The 18,677-nt window shown below is 39.5% G+C and overlaps 2 protein-coding genes across 8 annotated transcripts in view; both read left to right on the top strand.

The window, feature by feature from the left end:
• The window catches only part of xrn1 (5'-3' exoribonuclease 1), a 43,284-nt gene extending 39,279 nt beyond the window's left edge, over nt 1–4,005 (top strand). For 5 of the 6 annotated variants that reach the window (XM_066708863.1, XM_066708862.1, XM_066708861.1 and 2 more), the window contains 3 exons: nt 708–819; nt 1,771–1,934; nt 2,433–4,005. In XM_066708863.1, the coding sequence (XP_066564960.1) occupies nt 708–819; nt 1,771–1,934; nt 2,433–2,744 (588 nt within the window). In that variant the 3' untranslated portion in view covers nt 2,745–4,005. The remainder of the gene's footprint in view (nt 1–707; nt 820–1,770; nt 1,935–2,432) is intronic. The other variant, XM_066708858.1, reaches the window with a different exon arrangement.
• Nucleotides 4,006–12,450: 8,445 nt separating this feature from the next.
• Nucleotides 12,451–18,677, top strand: part of zmat3 (zinc finger, matrin-type 3) — a 41,901-nt gene continuing 35,674 nt past the window's right edge. For both annotated transcript variants that reach the window (XM_066708855.1, XM_066708856.1), the window contains exon 1: nt 12,451–12,578. In XM_066708855.1, coding sequence (XP_066564952.1) covers nt 12,461–12,578 — 118 coding nt within the window. In that variant the 5' untranslated portion in view covers nt 12,451–12,460. The remainder of the gene's footprint in view (nt 12,579–18,677) is intronic.

The raw sequence follows: 18,677 nt of genomic DNA, 5'->3' as shown, positions 1-18,677 counted from the left end.
AGATTGGATCCTTGCTATTCCTGCTGAATGTGCGCCAGGTATTCGCTTTTGACTCAAATTGACGGTTGAGATTCTAAAAAGACATTTATTTCCAAAAAAAAAAACAAGAATGTTTCCTACTGTTTTGCTCATAACTTAAAAAGCCTGATGAGTTGTAGAATTTGTAATGTAGACAGATACAGGTACCACTTGTATCAGTGGCACAGTGGAGCTTTTTGGTTTATGCTAGCTGAATTTCTGCTAAAGTAAACCAACAAGTTTTTTTTGCATTATTTATTTATTTATTTAATTAATTTCCTGACGTCAAATGCTAGAGCTACAGCAACCTCGGCTATCTGAGGATGTAACTTATCAGATCCCCCCCATCACTATATGTCAGGGGTGAACGCCCAACCAGGCTTGAGCCCATTTATGAAGGGAGGAGCCGAAAATTATGGTGCCGCCCTCTTGCTGTCAGGAGGCGCTGTTGCAGGGATGAAAACTGAGAAGGAATGTTTGATCACTCAAACAACAGTGCTTTGGGCCTCTAGTTTGTACAAGATGTTCAAAGTGAAAGACCAGACATCATCACCATATTGCCAGTCCTACTGGAATCTAGGCTGAAAAAAAAAAAACAGGAATCCAGTATTAGTAAATCCAGGAAGTAAAGTAAATACAAATTCAGTATACCATTTAACTGTTTTAATTCTGCCTCTTCCTCAATGCAGAACTCGGTGGGTTCAGGTTTCCCTCTGGCACAGCACATGTTTTCAAATATGCAGCAGATGAGAGGCACTCTCCCATCAGGTCCTATTCCTCCTGTGTTTGGCCAGCCCCCAGGTGTGTGAGTGAGTCAGTGCTCCTGGACTTTGGATGCTGTCTTCTGTAATCCAGTGCTTACTTTGAACTCTGTTTTTCGAATCACTGTATCAGCCCTTTAACCCTTTAGGTGGTGACTTCTAGAACAGTGGGCTGTGCCCACTGGAGTAAGGGGTCTTTTGGGGGGCTTCTGTATAGTCTCAATATAGATGGATAGGCTCACATATTTAGTATTTTTCTTGTTAATGGCATGCACACAATTTTTTTTCCACAGTAGATTTTTTTCCATTGAGAAATTCATAAGCTAAGTAATAAGTTAAATACATTCAACATTGCTCTAATGTATTGATAATAAGAATTATGTAGATGTGGTATTGGTGAAACTGGTGTAGGTATTCCATAGATATTCTGTATTGAACACTGTCCACAAAATGTTAAAAGAAAAAAAAAACATTTTCTTTTACTTTTTTATCTCTGATTTTCTTGTACATAGATTGAGCTGGACATGAAAAACTCACTCCACATAATGTTTCAATAAACCCTTTAAATTCAAGTTAGCCTAGCACTGAAATCAGATTTTTGTGGATGAAATCTATTTAAAATTTAGATGTGACTGTTTATCACAAATAATAAATCCTATGTTTCTGGTTAGGCTATATATTTCTAATCACTGAGAACACATCACCATAATACATTGAATTGAATGTTTTTCAAATACAAGTCTTATTTTTTTTTCCGTTAAAACTAACCCTATGGGCACAATCCCATGGTGATCAGAACTCAATTAAAAGGGATTATATTAACCTAACTAAATTTATCTATGAAATTTAAATTTATTTGTAATCATTACTTATTTTCTCATATTCTTTGCAAAGCACTGGGGCATTAAGGTTTATTTCAAAATCAGTTGTAACACCTTTCTTGTGAAGTTCATTCTAATTGCTGTTGGTGTGGTGAAATTAACTGTTGCAGGGAATCTGTTGATGCACCCTTCCCCTCATGGCTATGGGCCTCTGCACTGGGGGGCTCCAGTACAGATGCAGGGCCAGCCCTTCTATCAGGGCACGTATCCTGGGGTAAGACACCCCCCGCCTTCCATCCCTATCGGAACACACAACCAATTTGTTCCCCTGCAGGTAGGATTTGCCAAAAGGATGTTTTGTTTTTTTGGTTTGTTTAAAGTGGATCAGTCTTTATACATTTTTTTTTCTTCTAATATTGTAAATCAGCAAATAAATACTTACTTTACTGTTAATAAAGAATAAAGATTTTCTTTATAGAAATGTTTAATTTGTACTCTTGACTGCATCATGCCACCTCAGCATGAAGATGAAGCTGCCGCTTGCATGTAAAAACATTTATTGAAAGACTTGTTTCGATATTCATAACATTTTCCTCCTTAATACACTACATTAGATGATGGAAGACCATCAGATTATGCCACCACTTACATAAAAGGTGTTGTGTGTCTTGAATCATGTTTGCATCTTCCCTGCAACTTGTTCTTGTTGTCGTTTCATTTATTGTTTTTTCACAGTGGGTTTATTGCACACAAGAACTCTGTATTCTGTGATTTACTTTAATTTCATGTCGAGGTCTGTGCTGTTGAAACAAAATACTGCTTTGTGTTGCAGGTCACAAAGAAAAGAGCTGCTGGAAAGAAGAATCATGAGAGCAGGGAGAATAACATTTCTCAGTATGGCAGATCTCAGAAGAGTGAGCCAATGGGTACAGCCGAAGTGAGGGATGATTCTTCCCAAAGGAAACAGGCCCATTCTGCCCCTCAGGCTCCTGCCCAGAGCCCACCCATCTCCCAGGAGCCGCCAGAGAAAGGCACTCCTACTACCCCCAGACAAAACCCCAACCCAGCTGCCACTGGCTCTTCAGCAAAACGGAAACCGCGAAAGTTGGCAGTAAACTTCGACGCTGCTAAAGTTTCTGAATGAGATCACTGGTTTCAATACATATATATATAGATATATATATAGATATATATATAGTATTATCATTGTTACTAATAAGACAACTTCGCCCAAGTAATTGAGTTCTATCATGTTTGTAAGGCAAATCATTTCCATTCACAAGCTATTCACGTTTATAGTCCCATGAAGAATTTTTTTAAAAATATTTTTATTGTCACTTTTGCACCAAATCTTCATGAGCCTTTTTTGGGCGTCTGAATGAAAGTACACATTTATGGAGTGTTACAATACCAGCTTTGATTCATTATGAATTTACTAATTCGGCCATGCAGCTTCATGATTTTAATCTGCATTGTACATAAATAGTTATACTATTCTCTAAATAATGAATACCTTTACTGTAGTTTTTTCCATGTAAAGGTTTCACTTGATAGCAAGATTTATTTTTTATTATTCTTTTAAATAATTGTATGTTCACTTTCAGTGATCACAAGACTTGATCTTGTCCAAGATTTCTAAAAGTAATTAATGCCTCAAAAATTGTCTGTTAAATTCTGGTTCTTTCTTTTTCAGGCATGGGTATGTCCTAGCCTGAAACGATTGTAGACTACACTAGTCTATAAGACAAAAGTGGACAAAGTAATAATTCATAAAGAAACCTTAATGAGGTACAGAAGGGAAGATCAAATATTGTTAATTCATGGTGTGCATTAGGTATGTGCTTTAGTTTTTTGTACCCTCTGTTCTGACCTCACACCAGATTGTAATGTTCCCAGTTACATTCATTGTGAAGTGTCTTCAGTAGTTTATATTTTTTAATGGTGTATTTAAGCATTGTCATTTTAAATCTTACACCTGAGTAACTGAAGGAAATCAGGTTTTTGTTCCCTGTTTTTAAATGAAGTCCCATGGTAAGTGCTAGAATTGTATAGAAAGTGGCCATTTTAAGATCTTAGTTGATGGAGGCACACATTTTGATTGGACTTTTTTTATATATGGAACATGATCTTTAAACAGTTTTGTTTGGTTGTTTTGTGTTAAAACCCATTATTTGTTTTCTGCTTCAGAATTCTGCTTAGAAGACTCTCAAAGTGGTTTAAGTAATTCTGCTGTTAAGTCAATGTGCAATTGGCAAAAGGCTTTCATTTTGAGATGTGCATTTTAAAATCAAATCCTATGTTAACCCTATGTTAAAAACTACAAAAGCTTTGGTAACATTAAATACAAAGAGCACTTTCCATTGGGATGTAATATACATAGCCGTTTAATAAAACTTTTGTTACCATTTGTAGCTGTGGTTCATTTACTTCAATTTCAATTCCAAGGTTTTGTTAGTATGAGTTTAGTGGTGTTGAGTAGTTTCAATGTGCCATCTTCTTTTGTTTGATGGAGATGAAAGAACTTGTTTTCAAACACTACAACATTACCAAAATATTAATTTAGTAGGGGAAGGAGGAGGAGGATACTTTTTTAAAATTCTTTACGCAACCCTTTATTGAACACATTGGTGATCACATTTATACTAAACAAAAATATAAAGCAACACTTTGTTAATCTTAAACCTGCTCCAACGCAGGCTAACTTTGAGTTAGCTGGAGCTGTGTTGAAAAGCTTGTGCTTCTAACCAACGAAAGCGCTTGACACACCCCTCTGAAATGGCACCGCCCTTTCTTAGAGATCAAGGATCAATTTCAATTAATCAGCTTTTTGTAGGGAACGAGTGGGAGAGGTGGCAAATATAATCTGCATAATTCATGTTTTCTTATTTGAGAGCTACAGATTTAGTCAGCAAGGTATAATTTACCTAATAAATCTACTTGAGTCGAACATTACCAAGCCACCTGGCGCAGCCGTGCTTTGACAGTAATGCAGACTATGCACAGCGCTGCTCTTTCTTTACTAGTGGCGCATGCATACTCGGTTCAAAATCCCGGCAAAGCTGTTGCTACGAAGCTACTGGCAATTTAATGAATCATCGTATTCTAGACTGTATTATATGCAGAGATTGGTGCTGTATGTTCAGATCCACATCAAGGCCCCTCGGGACCAAATGAGACCGATTTTGTTAACAGGAAATCATTACACAGCATTAATATACAAGGTGTATGGTGTCCATGTTAGGACATCCTCACTCCTCAGAGTCAGTTGTCACGCATCACTTAGTTTTGCGATCAGCCCTCAGTTATCACTCATATTTGATATCACCCATAGGATGTCAGTCTTATTTGGCATCAAGCATCATGCTTATTTTATGTCAGTTCTCATGCATCACTCCAATTTAATATCAGGTGTCACTCAATTTTAATGACCCACATGTTCAGATCGATGGTGTGTGCTTTGTATTGTGGTACATAAATGTGTGTACTGTAATAGTGAAAACTTGTAAACTGATCCCTCAAACTCACATGGCTGCATGTGGTCATATGTGTGAATGTACACTACATGGCCAAAAGTATGTGTACACCTGCTTGTCGAACATCTTATTCCAAAATAATGGGCATTAATAAGGAGTCGGTCTCCCTTTTGCTTCTATAACAGCCTCTACTCTTCAGGGAGGGCTTTCCACTAGATGTTGGAAGATTGCTTTGGGGAATTGCTTCCATTCAACCACAAGAGCAATAGTGAGGTCAAGCATTGATGTTGGGCGATTAGGCCTGGCTCAAAGTCGGCGTTACAATTCATCCCAAAAGTGATCAATGGGTTTGAGGTCGGCCTCTGTACAAGCCAGTCAAGTTACCTTTATATTTTGAAACATTTCCTCCAGTGGGTGTTGGGAAATGACCTTTACCCCAGAAACACTTGAATAGCCTTATTTCAAAGTGGCAGATAGGCCCCTGTGTGCAGTCAGTCACTTGGCCCGCCTACTGCTCCAGCTCAAGTACACTGCACACAAGAACAACGCCCTCTTTGCATTTTCAACAAGACACTGAGAGCCTTTCTGTGTGCATTATTATAATTATTATTATTTATTTCTTAGCAGACACCCTTAGCCAGGGTGACTTATAAAACATGAGGGTTATAAAAGTGCAATACAGTCTAGAATTACAGATCAAAGCATAGAACAAATTACAAGTTCAAGTGCATAAGGAAAATATACAGTTAATACATTCTAGATTTCTGAGCTACTAATTGCAGACAAGATGTGAAGTTTTAGTTAATAGCTCAGGGGGAAGGGACATGGGAGCAATCAATATAAACATCACTAGTACTAGCAATGGAAAAGCAAGTTGTACAACGCAAACTAGATATAAAGTGCAATGTAACAGGAGAGCTGAGATCTGCAGGGGAAAACCGCTAAGTTACAGGTACACTCTGAATAGGTGTATCTTGAGTAATCGCCGGGAAGTGGTCAGGGACTCTTCTGTCCTGATTTCAGTGGGAAGGTCATTCCACCACCAGGGATGAAAAGGAGCAGCTCGGGAGGAAGTGGAAGTGGAAGTGGAGAGGAGGCAAAGTTAGTCTTCTGGTACCGGAAGACTGCAGTGGTCTGGAGGGGATGTATGGAGAGGTCAGGGTCTGAAGGTGCGTGTCAGCGTGGTGATGTGCTGAGTGTAGTTGAGCGCAGGATCGAGGGTGACTCTTATCTTCTTAGCAGAAGAAGAGGGAGAGAGTCGTAGATTCTAAGGGGATTGAGATGGAGAGATCAGCAGAAGGTGAGGAGGAGGGAAAAAATAGGAGATCAGATTTGGAGAGATTGAGCTTGAGGTGGTGCAAGTGCATCCAGGCAGCGATGGCAGATAAACAGGAAGAGATGCTGGAGGGGATGAGAGGGTCAGAAGAGGGAAAAGACAGGAAGATCTGGGCATCATCTGCATAAAAATGATAAGAGAAACCATGGGAGGCGATGAGGGGGCCCAGTGAGCGAGTGTAGAGGGGGAACAGGACAGAGCCTTGGGGGTACACCTGTGAGGAGAGGTTGGGGAGTGGATGAGGAACCTCGTCATGTCACTTGGTAGATCCAGTCATTGTAGGTGGAGAACCAGGTGAGAGCAGTTTGACGAGAGAGAGGAAGGAGGAGGAGGGGGAGGGTAGAGTAGAGTAGAGTTGTGGATGTGATATACACAAGATGTGTACACAATTGTATTTGGCATTTGTAAATACTGTTAGAAGTGTATTGAAACGATAACTGTGTTTTCTTTATATACACATGAATGGGTGAACTTTTGAAAAGGACTATTGCAACTAAAATGGACAATATGAGCAAAGACTTTTATTTTGATGGATTGCTGAGACCGACAGAATGTCGGGAGATTGTGTATGTGGAAGCGTCTCTGCGCCTGTTCACTCACATGTGCAGAGGAGCTGTGAGAGTACAGACACGACTCCCCGGTCTCTTCATTCATTCTCTCCTGTATTTACAGGTTACAGTAATCTGTCAGCTGGGTCTCCTGAGTCCGGGCCTGCAACATGGACAGTAGAGAGGTCGAGGGCAGCTGGGAATTTGGACCTCTTTGGAGAGTGGGTGGGGTGGGGAGAGAAAGGGAGAAAGAGATGAAGTGGTGATCTGAGATGTCCAGGGGTGTCACAGAGAGCATAGAAGGGGAGCAGCCTCTTTGGAAGACAAGATCCAGCTGGCAGCCTGCTCTGTGAGTGGGGGGAGACGGGGAGAGAGAAAAGTTAAAAGAGTGGAGTAGGGGAAGAAATCCATCAGAGTGGGAGGGGTTGGAGAGGTGGATGTTAAAGTCTCCCAGGAGGTTGGTAGGTGAGGAGAGTGAGGGGAGGGAGGAGAGGAGATAGTCAAATTCATACAGGAAGGATGCGAGTGGACCAGGAGGGTGATAAAGAACTAGAAGGAAGAGGTAAGAGGGAGAGGTGAGTTCTACAGCATGGAATTCGAAGCTATTAGTTGAGATCAAGGAGAGAAATGGGGGGCAGAGAAGAGGAGAGAGAGGGAGAGCAGCATTCATGTTCCTCCTCATAGCCCAGTATGGCAAGGGGAGAGGGATAGGACAAACAGAGAGGATAGGGCAGCAGGGGTGGTTGAGTTCTCAGGGGAGATCCAGGTCTCGGTGAGAGCGAGGAAATCCAGAGAGTGGTTGGGGCGAAAGCAGAGATGAAGTCGGCCTTGTTGGAAGCTGATTGGCAGTTCCATAGACCTCCTGTGAGGGGAATAGAGGGGAGGGAGGAGGAGAGGGGAGGCAGAGAGATATGGTTAGAAGGATTAGGGAGGCAATGGAGACCAGGTGTGTGCCATGAGGCAGGAGAGAATAGGACAGGAATTGGAGAGATAGTCATAGCTGCCTGGTGTAGATTAGTTCAACATACACCGATCAGCCATAACATTATGACCACCTGCCTAATATTGTATAGGTCCCCCTTTTGCTGCCAAAACAGCCCTTTACCCATTGAGGCATGGACTCCACTAGACCTCTGAAGGTGTGCTGTGGTATCTGGCACCAAGACATTAGCAGCAGTCCTGTAAGTTGCGAGGTGGGGCCTCCATGGATTGGACTTGTTTGTCCAGCACATCCCACAGATGCTCGATTGGATTGAGATCTGGGGAATTTGGAGGCCAAGTCAACACCTTGAACTCATTGTTGTGTTCCTCAAACGATTCCTGAACCATTTTTGCTTTGTGGCAGGGTGCATTATCCTGCTGAAAGAGGCCAATGCTATCAGGGAATACCGTTACCATGAATTGGTGTTCATGGTCTGCAATAATGCTTAAGTAGTTGGTACGTGTCAAAGTAACATCCACATGAATGGCAGGACCCAAGGTTTCCCAGCAGAACATTGCCCAAAGCATCACACTGCCTCCACCGGCTTGCCTTCTTCCCATAGTGCATCCTGGTGCCATGTGTTCTCCAGGTAAGTGGCGCACATGCACCCAGCCATCCACGTGATGTTAAAGAAAACGTGATTCATCAGACCAGGTCCAGTTCTGATGCTCACGTGCCCATGGTAGGCGCTTTCGGCAGTGGACAGGGGTCAGCATGGGCACCCTGACTGGTCTGCGGCTACACAGCCCCACACGCAACAAACTGCGATGCACTGTGTGTTCTGACACCTTTCTATCAGAACCAGCATTAGCTTTTTCAGCAATTTGAGCTACAGTAGTTCATCTGTTGGATCGGACCATACGGGCCAGCCTTCGCTCCCCACGTGCATCAATGAGCCTTAGCCGCCCATGACCCTGTCGCCGGTTCACCGCTGTTCCTTCCTTGGACCACTTTTGATAGGGAACACCCCACAAGAGCAGAACTGCAGTTTTGGAGATGCTCTGACCCAGTTGTCAAGCCATCACAATTTGGCCCTTGTCAAAGTCGCTCAGATCCTTACGCTTGCCCATTTTTCCTGCTTCTAACACATCACCGTTGAGGAAAAATTTTCACTTGCTGCCTAATATATCCCACCCACTGACAGGTGCCATGAAAAGGAGATTATCAGTGTTATTCACTTCACCTTTCAGTGGTCATAATGTTATTACATAATATACATATTATTACTATTAAATATATAATAATAATAATAATAATAATAATAATAATAATAATAATAATTATTATTATTATTATTATTATTATTATTATTATTATTATTATTATTATTATTATTACTGCGTTTGTGATTCCAGTCCCGGTTTGGAATTTGGCGGCTGCCCCTTCCTTCCTTCCTCTCCAACAATGGAAAGTAGGGTTGCCACCCGTTCCGTAAAATACGGAATCGTTCCGTAATCAAGAGCAAAATGTTGTTTCATTTTGAATCAATACAGAATGCTATTTGTTCCGTATTTCCATACCTGAGTGACAATAGTAAAAACAACACAGCTGGGAACCACAATGAAACGATTTTTTCTTGGTAAACTTTTCCTGAGAGTAAGTTGTTAAATTGCAAGCACATAAGGTTAGTTCTCTACTCTATGTCCTAAGTCTGCGCAGACTTTTCGCATATTTTGCGACGAAACGTAATATTTAAAAGTTTGTCAGTTCATCAATAAAATAACATGCATGTTTTAGTGGTGTACATATACATTATAACACAATTTCCATGTGTTCCGTGCATTTGTAAGTGCAGATCTGACAAGGAAATAGATAATCAGGGGCGTCGCAAGGGGGTAGGCATCCTAGGCAATTGCCTCCAAATGGGAACCCCCCCCCCCTCGGTCCGCCGCCCACCCCCCACTCTCACGGAAGAAAACTCCGCCGCACCCAACACCCCCCCGCGCGCGGCTTCACCATCAGGATTTATTTTGCCTGGGGTCCCCACATACCCTAGAATCGCCTCTGTACATAATACATACATGTGTTTTACATGTGTATTTCTCTCAAAGCACATATTAAATGTATATTGGAATACAGTGTAAATATGATATTATACACACAAAAAAGAGCTTCTTGTCACCTTGAACTTTAACATGGCCTGCAGTGAATTCTACAGCACTGTTTTGAAAGACAAGGCACTGCTCCAAGCTGCAAGGACTAACACCAAGTACACTTGGAAGAGTAATGAGGACAGTCAGATGATTTAAAGAAGAGTGATATAGGAATTAAATGTGAGAAAATAACATGTTTAAAATTCATTTTTATTGATTATTATTTTTATTTTTATTTTTTTGCTGTTTTGCAAACTCTTTTAATCTTTTTGTGTATTTTACTTGCACTTTGTTAATAAAGCATTACAATGCTTTTAAGATACTTTTGAATCCTTGTCTTTCTGCCCCCTTTCCACGTAGGCTATATACAGAATTAACCTGAATATAATCTATTCTGGTGATGCCACAGCAGGGATGATTTCTCGAAGGCAAAAAAGAAAAGACATCTGTTCAACTGTAACACTTTTTGACCTCATTTTTACCTAAAATAAAGGTACATTTTGTCAGGATTGTCTTCTCAGAAGTCAACAGCTATGGCCATTTAAAGGCTTTATCCATAAAATTTTCTCCTGGGGGGGCATGTCCCCGGACCCCCATTGCTACACCTCCGCCACCATTTCTTTTTTTTGTTTCTCAAAGGTGCCAACCCTAGTGGATAAGTAAGTAGGTGAAATAGGGCTCCAGTAGGACTAAGTCCCAGACTCGATTTTAGTACCACCTTCCATCCAACAACACCATAGTTCTAGTTCTATCAGTCTCCTTATTAGGCTCTGCCTACGTATGTGTGTGTGTGTGATAGCGTTGATTTTTGTTTAACCCTGAGCATTTCCCCTGGCGCAGTTCCCTACCGTGCTCCCTGCAAATACGAACAGTTAGTATATTAGTGGATAATGTATCGATACACCTACTGGAGGTTTCCTTTTCCTACAGTGCCATCCTCCTGACGAAGAGATTTGGTCACCGTGGTACTTCTGATGACTGATGGAAAGCAAGGAGAAGCACTAGAGGATATGGGAGACAGACTATGGAGTAATAATGGGCTTTCTTGGATGGCTGCGGTGCCCTTATCCTCTGGGAGGAAGACTTCCATGCACGGCACTTTTCAGATAAGACTTTGTTGATTGGGACAGTTCTTTTGGGTTACGTGTTTTGTGAGACTCTGGGATGGAAAGGACTGGACGGTGGATACTGGGGAGCTTCTTCGTGGGTTTTAGGATTTGTTAAAATAGAGGTAAATAAGTTTTAGTAATAGTTTTTATAGTTTATATAGCCCGGTTTAATTAAAGGCTTTTTCATTTAGAATATATAATAAATTACTTATTATTTAACTATTGTAGCAGTTGGTGACCTGAGTAACTGAGCAAATTGAGTTTGTGCCCTGCCTCTAAATGTATACTTTTGTGATTTGAAATAAACTTTGAGAAGGTATATTGTTTTTTTTTTTTTTTTTTTTTTGGGTGCCTCTTGCGTCTAACCTGTAGGGGCAAGGATCTGTAAAACAGGGGGTGTTAGTGAAACCCCCGTTCTCACATTAATAAAAATGAGGTGGCTTGGTTTTGTGGGAGGTTTGGTGATGTGGGTTTGGTCTTAGTGGGGGTTTCCCTCCACCACCCCCTGGACACCTCACAATAATAAAAGAGCTTATTATCCTCAAAACCAGAGTGTTCATATACTTTGAAACCCACAACACACAAAAGTGCTACAGCATTAATAACTTATTAACAACTTATTAAAATTATCAACTGTTTTATTACACAATTTAAAAAGTCAAATATATGCAGGGCAAGGCAACAGGAAAGGGCGACCAACAAGTTGCATTATATTGAAATAAATCAATTCCTGAAATGAGCGTTAACTATGTCTATTTAAAGGGCATATTTTGTGCTTGGAATTTTTAAAGTATGCTAACTTCTCCATAAAATTGCATTGCACTTATTTCACTTCCATTTTTGGAAATTTGAATTAATATTTTATACTATGGAACATTTAACTCTAAGTTAAACTGTTTATTGGACCTGTATAACATATTTCTGAAAAGATTGTTCCCCGAATTCTGCGAATGCATATCAAAGATATTTGGTTGAGTACCAACCCAATTGAACTAAATACGCCCATCACAACCAGCGCAAACCCCGGAGTATACATTCTGCCATCTATTATGGGAAATGGAAGGTACCAAACCGCAGAGAGGGGGTAAATATATAATTCTCGAAACTCTAAGCAATGCATCACACAATTGATTTACATAAATAGCATATTCAGACAAACGTAAATTAAAAGTAAATAAATATCCTAGTTTAGACAGAAAGTGATAGATCGGTGGTATTTTTCTGTGGTATGTAGGGCCTATCTGTGTTCACCCCCGCAGCGTACAGCACAGTGCCTGTGCGCCACGTCTGGCAGTAAGAAGTGAAAGGATGCGGTGAAGATGGCGATGAATGTGAAGAATAGAACCGCCTATTATCAAAATAATGATTACTGCAAAAATTACATCCCGCAGTCTTTAAACTATAACAACAACAATCAGTTTTTTCACCGGCTACCAGGTAAATGATCAGTCTTCATTGTGGTCATTTAATTCTGTGTGCAAAACTGTTAACTACGATGCGCTCTGCAACAAGGTAGAAACAAAAATCTTAACTGCTGCCGGTATCTAAAGCGTTTGGTCTCCATTTAAAAATAAATGTGCCTACTGCTTACAACAAACATTACGGAGGTTGACTATATTGGGGAAAAATGTTTTCGCAAAATATGTGATTTTGTTTGTGTTTCTTTAACAGATGTGCATGTATCACCGTAAACTGGAATTATTAAATGCAGAATCACATACAGGATTAAGTACAGATCGTCATGTTTGCCGTTGTTACCAAGACGACCATAAATCTTTCAGTCTTGCCAGAGAAACGGTGGCGGTCAGCATCGTCTGCTCGTGTTGCGCTGAAATTGCGGTCTTATCTGTTGCCATAATTGAACAACACGACTTGAGAGGAAATGCGGAACTCTAGTGTGCCCAAGTGAACAGGTGTTACTGCACAACACGACCGAGCACCGTTTTATCTCCTTCACTGACACAGACAACTGGAACAGCTTGTGATGTTTATCTGTGCTTAACTAGTACCCGAATGGTAAATGGTAACCGAACAGCTCCCAGAAAGGGAGACAATTAGAAAAACAAAGTGGCAAATACTTTAATATTTGCAAGTTCAGTATTATATCTTTGTATAGCATTATCCGGTTGCTTTTGTCTGTTTTTTATTAAAGCCAAATTCTACGAAAACCAATATAATGGTCGTGTTCTTATATCGCAGATTTCCGCAGTTCTGCAGAATTCCACCCATCCCATTGGTGGAGCTGCGCAGATCCGCGCAGAACTGCGGAAATCTGAGCTACAGGAACGCGACCAGTATGTACAATGCGGATGAAATGAAGGATCATTTTCTTAAACCGTATAATCAGACGTCTTTGCAGACAAGGACGTTTTTAAGTAATTGTTAAGCTTAGACATGAAATGAACACAGGAATAAATATATTTTCGTTTAACCAGTAGATGTTGTTAACAAAATTGGATTTCTGGATTTATCCTGGTTGCGATTAGAGATTAGGTTTTTAACAGCTGGGCTATATATAAATTGGAAGGAAGCCAGCGTCAATACAATTGTGTGTGCCAAAGCCTGTCTTAATATACGTGTGTGCTGGTGTGGACGTTTAATTTTTCTCATACCATCCATACATCTGGAATAGTAAATTATTATAACATCCAATTATATTATCGTTTCGTAATTATTATAGCCAGTTGCCTCGTTATTTAACGTTCGTCAAGCAGCGATGGAGTGAATTAAAATCTATTTATTTGTATGCGTCCCGTGTACATTAAGTTACCAAAGAAAATCGGTCTTTCACCATTACTCTTAAATCATTCAAAACAATGAGTTGATTAAAAAACAAATATATATATGTGTATATATATATATATATATATATATATATATATATATATATATATATATATAGTGATAATGTCTCTGACCTTATGTCAGGTCTTAGTCTTGGAATCAAATGTAACACTGTAAAATGCTAGATTATCCATTTCTATTGACTTTAAATATTTCAAAAATCTAGGCAAGGAAAAGACTGTATTGACTTTTCATTTACACCTTCATATAACATTCTAAATCAATCCCAGTGCCCTTAGTATTGATGACTGCTATCTGCCCCTTTCAAAAGGCACTTTTGGAAAATGTGAAGTTTTGGGTTGCATTGACCACTTTCAATGAATGTCAGTCCATGTTCCTTAGGGTTGCTGGCAATTGTATTGCCCAGGTATTCAATTTTATGCTACAGTTAGCATGCGTGGAGATCTCATTGTGATTATAATTTAGACAGGTCTGATTTCCATGCCTACAGGGCACATATTCTGATCCTCCCTAAAACAACAGTGCTGTACAGTTCTCAATGGCAAGTATTGAGGGGTGGCAGTGTGGAGTAGTGGTTAGGGCTCTGGACTGTGGAGTGTGAGGGTTGTGGGCTCAATCCCCAGGTGGGGGGCACTGCTGTTGTACCCTTGAACAAGGTACTTTACTTAGATTGCTTCAGTAAATGCCCAGCTGTATAAATGGGTACATGTAAAAATAATGTGATATGTTGTAACAATTGTAAGTCACCCTGGTCTGCTAAGAAATCAGATTTTATAAAATAAATAAGAAATAAAAGTATGCCTCCCTGAAGTTTAAAACTGACAAGGTTTAAAACTGCAATGCAATGTTGAGTGGAAGAAACTACATAAATGAAAAATAAGGTTAAAAATTATAGTTAAGAGATAATATGATAATTCAAATCTTAACAGTGCTGAGCGCTTGGGAGCTTTACTACAGCCAAGCATGTAGGCTAATTTCAGTACATTTTGCTTTCCAAATTAATTCACATACTGAAGTGTAAGGAAAGGTGTCATTATGACCATGTTGTTTCCAATGCTACTGTTTTCTGAGGTGTGGGATTTTATAATTAATGTTTGTTATTATTGTGGTGCAACTACAATTGTGATTCAGTTTTGTTCAATTCTAATTCCCTCTGAGTTCACTCTAATTTCAATTTCAGTTCAAATTCTGGAACTGTGGTCAATTTCAGGTCCAATTCCATGTAGTGTAACTTTGATATTCTTTTCATTTATACATTAATATCTGTTAACCTTGATACTTTTCAATTCCAGTTGATTCAGACTCTGACAGCAGACTGCCTTAGTTTTATTTTTGGTTGTGTGAGATGTGCATGAATATACTTTAAAACACCTACACAGTAATGAACATGCTCTTAAATGTGCTGAATAGGCTATGTCTTCAACAGACTTGTATTTGTTGATATTCTTTTTTCCTGCACTATACAATGAAAACATAACAAAACTGAACTCTGAGCTAGAAGTGTTAAAAATAAGTTTAATTTCCAGAGGAGCAGTGACATAATCCAACCTTGGGATGTCATTTCTCAGGCCTATTTTTGGAATTGGTGTACTCTGAAATTAACAAGTGAATTCTGGCTTGACATTGTGCAACTATAAAAAGAAAAATACATAAAGATCTATTATTAGCCATTTAATTAAAAACCTCAGTGTAACCTAAGTTTTTTGTTTGTTTGTTTGTTTGTTTGTTTATTTCCTGGACCTTGCATTTTTTTTAATTGGTCTGGTAAAAGATACAAAACATAGCACATATACAGAAGCCTATAGTATTATTTACACATCAGCCATGAACAATCCCTTTTTTCTTTTCAATAAAAATAAACCAAACAACAACAAAAAACACAGAATGTGTGCTCCAAGACTCACACATTCTTATTGCCTAATGTTAGTTAGGGACTGGTAAATAATCGCAGTGGGTAAATAAATCTGCATATCTAGAGTCTTGATAAGATAACAATGGCTGCCACTTCCTCTGAAAGAGTTCCAGGTTGTTATGAAGGGTCAAGGTCAACTCACTGTAGGTACCACATTTGATACCCATAGTTGCAAAATATGTTTCTTGGCAGCAAAAAGCAAATTAAATATTAGTCTGACAGTGCATTGGTCAGGAACATCTACTACCAGAAGACAATATTTGTAAATTTCAGTCTTGACCCAGTCCCAGAATTGTCTCTAGGACATGACCAGAGAAGATGTGCCCATTGCAATGTAACACTTGGGACACACTAGGGGGATCTGAGCATCAAACTTAGCCTACTTAAAATAAACAGTAGTATATCCATCTGGGCCAGGTGCCTTCCATGATTGGTTTGATGATATAGCTTGTGACAGTTATTCTATCTGTATAAGAACATAAGACCATTTACACACAAGAGGAGGCCGTTCAACCCATCGTGCTTGTTTGTTGTCCTTTAATAACTAAGTGATCCAAGGATCTCATCCAGTCTGTTTTTGAATGTTCCCAAATTGTTGGCTTCAACCACATCCCTGGGGATTTTTTTCCAGATTGTAACAACTCTCTGTGTGAAGAAGTGTCTCCTGTTTCTGTCATGAATGCATTTAAGCCCAATTTCCATTTGTGTGTCCCTGCAGATCTGGAAGAGCTCCTCTGGTTTGATGTGGTCGATGCTATTCATGATTTTGAAGACTTGAATCAAGTCCCCACATAGTCTTCTCTGTTCCAGGGTGAAAAGGTTCAGTTCCCTCAGTCTGTCCGAGTAGGACATTCCCTTCAAACCTGGAATGAGTCTGGTTATTGCCTCTGAAATTCCTCTAGAGCAGCGATTTCTTTCTTCTTGAAGTGTGGTGCCCAGAACTGTACACAGTATTCCAGATGAGGTCTAACTAGTGCATTGTACAGTCTTAACATTACTTCCCTTGTTTTAAATTCTACACTTTTGACAATATACCCTACCATTCTGTTTGCTTTTTTTTATTGCTTCCCCACATTGTATGGCTGGAGAAAGTGAGGAGTCCACATAAACTCCTAGGTCTTTCTCATGCGATGCTTCATCTAGTTCTATTCCTCCCATAATATAGTTATAGTGGACATTTTTGTTACCTGCATGTAATACCTTGCACTTGTCCACATTGAATTTCATCTGCCAGGTGTCGGCCCACAACTGAATATTATCTAAGTCCCTTTGAATAACCTGTGCCGCCAAGATTGTATCTGCTGAGCCACCTAGTTAAGTATAATCTGCAAATTTGCCAAGTTTGCTAACTATCCCAGAGTCCAGATCATTAATAAAATTAGAAAACGCACAGGCCCTAATACTGATCCCTGTGGAACTCCACTAACAACCTCACTCCAGTTAGAAGACGCCTTCTGTTTCCAATACATCAACCAGTTCATATTCCACCTACTTCTATTACCCTGAATACCTGCAGCTTCCAATTTGAGGATCAGTCTTGGGTATATCATATCATATGCTTTCACGTGATCTACAGCTGCCGTTGCATGTTCAAAAAACTTTAAATAAATTAGTAAGTCATGATCTGCCTCATGTAAATCCATGTTGACCGAGAAGTTTAGGTTTTTCCAAGTAGCTTGGCAATTGCAAAAAATGGTGAACATTATTTTAAAATACTTATCTAACACAACAACTTTGTTAAATAAACATTGGGCTATGTAAAAATACCTTCCTATTAGAAGACGTATGGAAATTGCATAACAGCAGCAATAAGTAACTTCCAACTCTCACGCATCTTGTCAGACTCTTATATTACTGTTTCCTGATATTGTCACAACTTTTTTACCGCAATTTCAAATTAACTACAAAGGTTGTGACTATTTGTTTTGCTACATGAACGCATTAATTATTTGGGACAAATTTTAATGAAAATGGTGGACTTTATTCAAATGATAATGTATTTGTGAAAATAGAAAAACAGCACCTCTCTTTGCAAATACATGTCCTAGGTCTTACGCCAGTTTCCGGATACAAAATGTAAATGCAATGCCAAATGCTATTGCAAATACATGATTATGGTCTACCAACCTCTAACCTTTGACCTCTGAACCTCTGACCACGCCCACAGGACTGGAAGCACTGCTGTTGGTCAGCAGTCTCTGTTAGCTGTTGTCTGCTCTGTGGTCTCTGTTTACGAGAGAAGTGCTCGATTTCAAGTATAAGTATGGATGAAGACCTGGAATTCAGATGTGTCCTGGAATTATGATTATTTTGAATGTTACTCTCGCTTTATTTATTAAAAAAAAAAAAACCTGAATACATATGACGATACTATTGACTGTAAACACTTTAAAGGGAAGTAAGTGGAGGTACACTATATAAAACGACAAGTGCGGGTCCTGTAGGCTAATTTCATATCTCGATCAAGACATAGGCTACCCAGCTAACACACATTACGTTGCTACAATGTTGTGGCAACATTGTGTGTTAGAATGCCCTTGTGCCAAATCACTTTTGACTTCAGAAATAAATACTGTGCAAACAGAGAGCTTAAATCACATTAATTGCACCTATTATGTGTGTATGCATGTGTTTCCTGTACAGTGTTTACAGTGAGCAATGTGATCATATGTATTAAACGTATACGCACACACACAGAATTGTCTTGAACTGTAACATTTCATGAATGTTAAATCAGTCCTCTAACATCGGCCATCTGGGTTTATAGCAAACACTGTATTTTACAATTAATGTACTTGTTGTTTTCTATTAGCTTGCCA

Source organism: Amia ocellicauda, chromosome 7 (assembly GCF_036373705.1).
Source record: "Amia ocellicauda isolate fAmiCal2 chromosome 7, fAmiCal2.hap1, whole genome shotgun sequence".
Lineage (NCBI taxonomy): Eukaryota > Metazoa > Chordata > Actinopteri > Amiiformes > Amiidae > Amia > Amia ocellicauda.
Note: the sequence above shows the minus strand (reverse complement) of the source record. Positions and strands in the feature narration are given on the sequence as shown.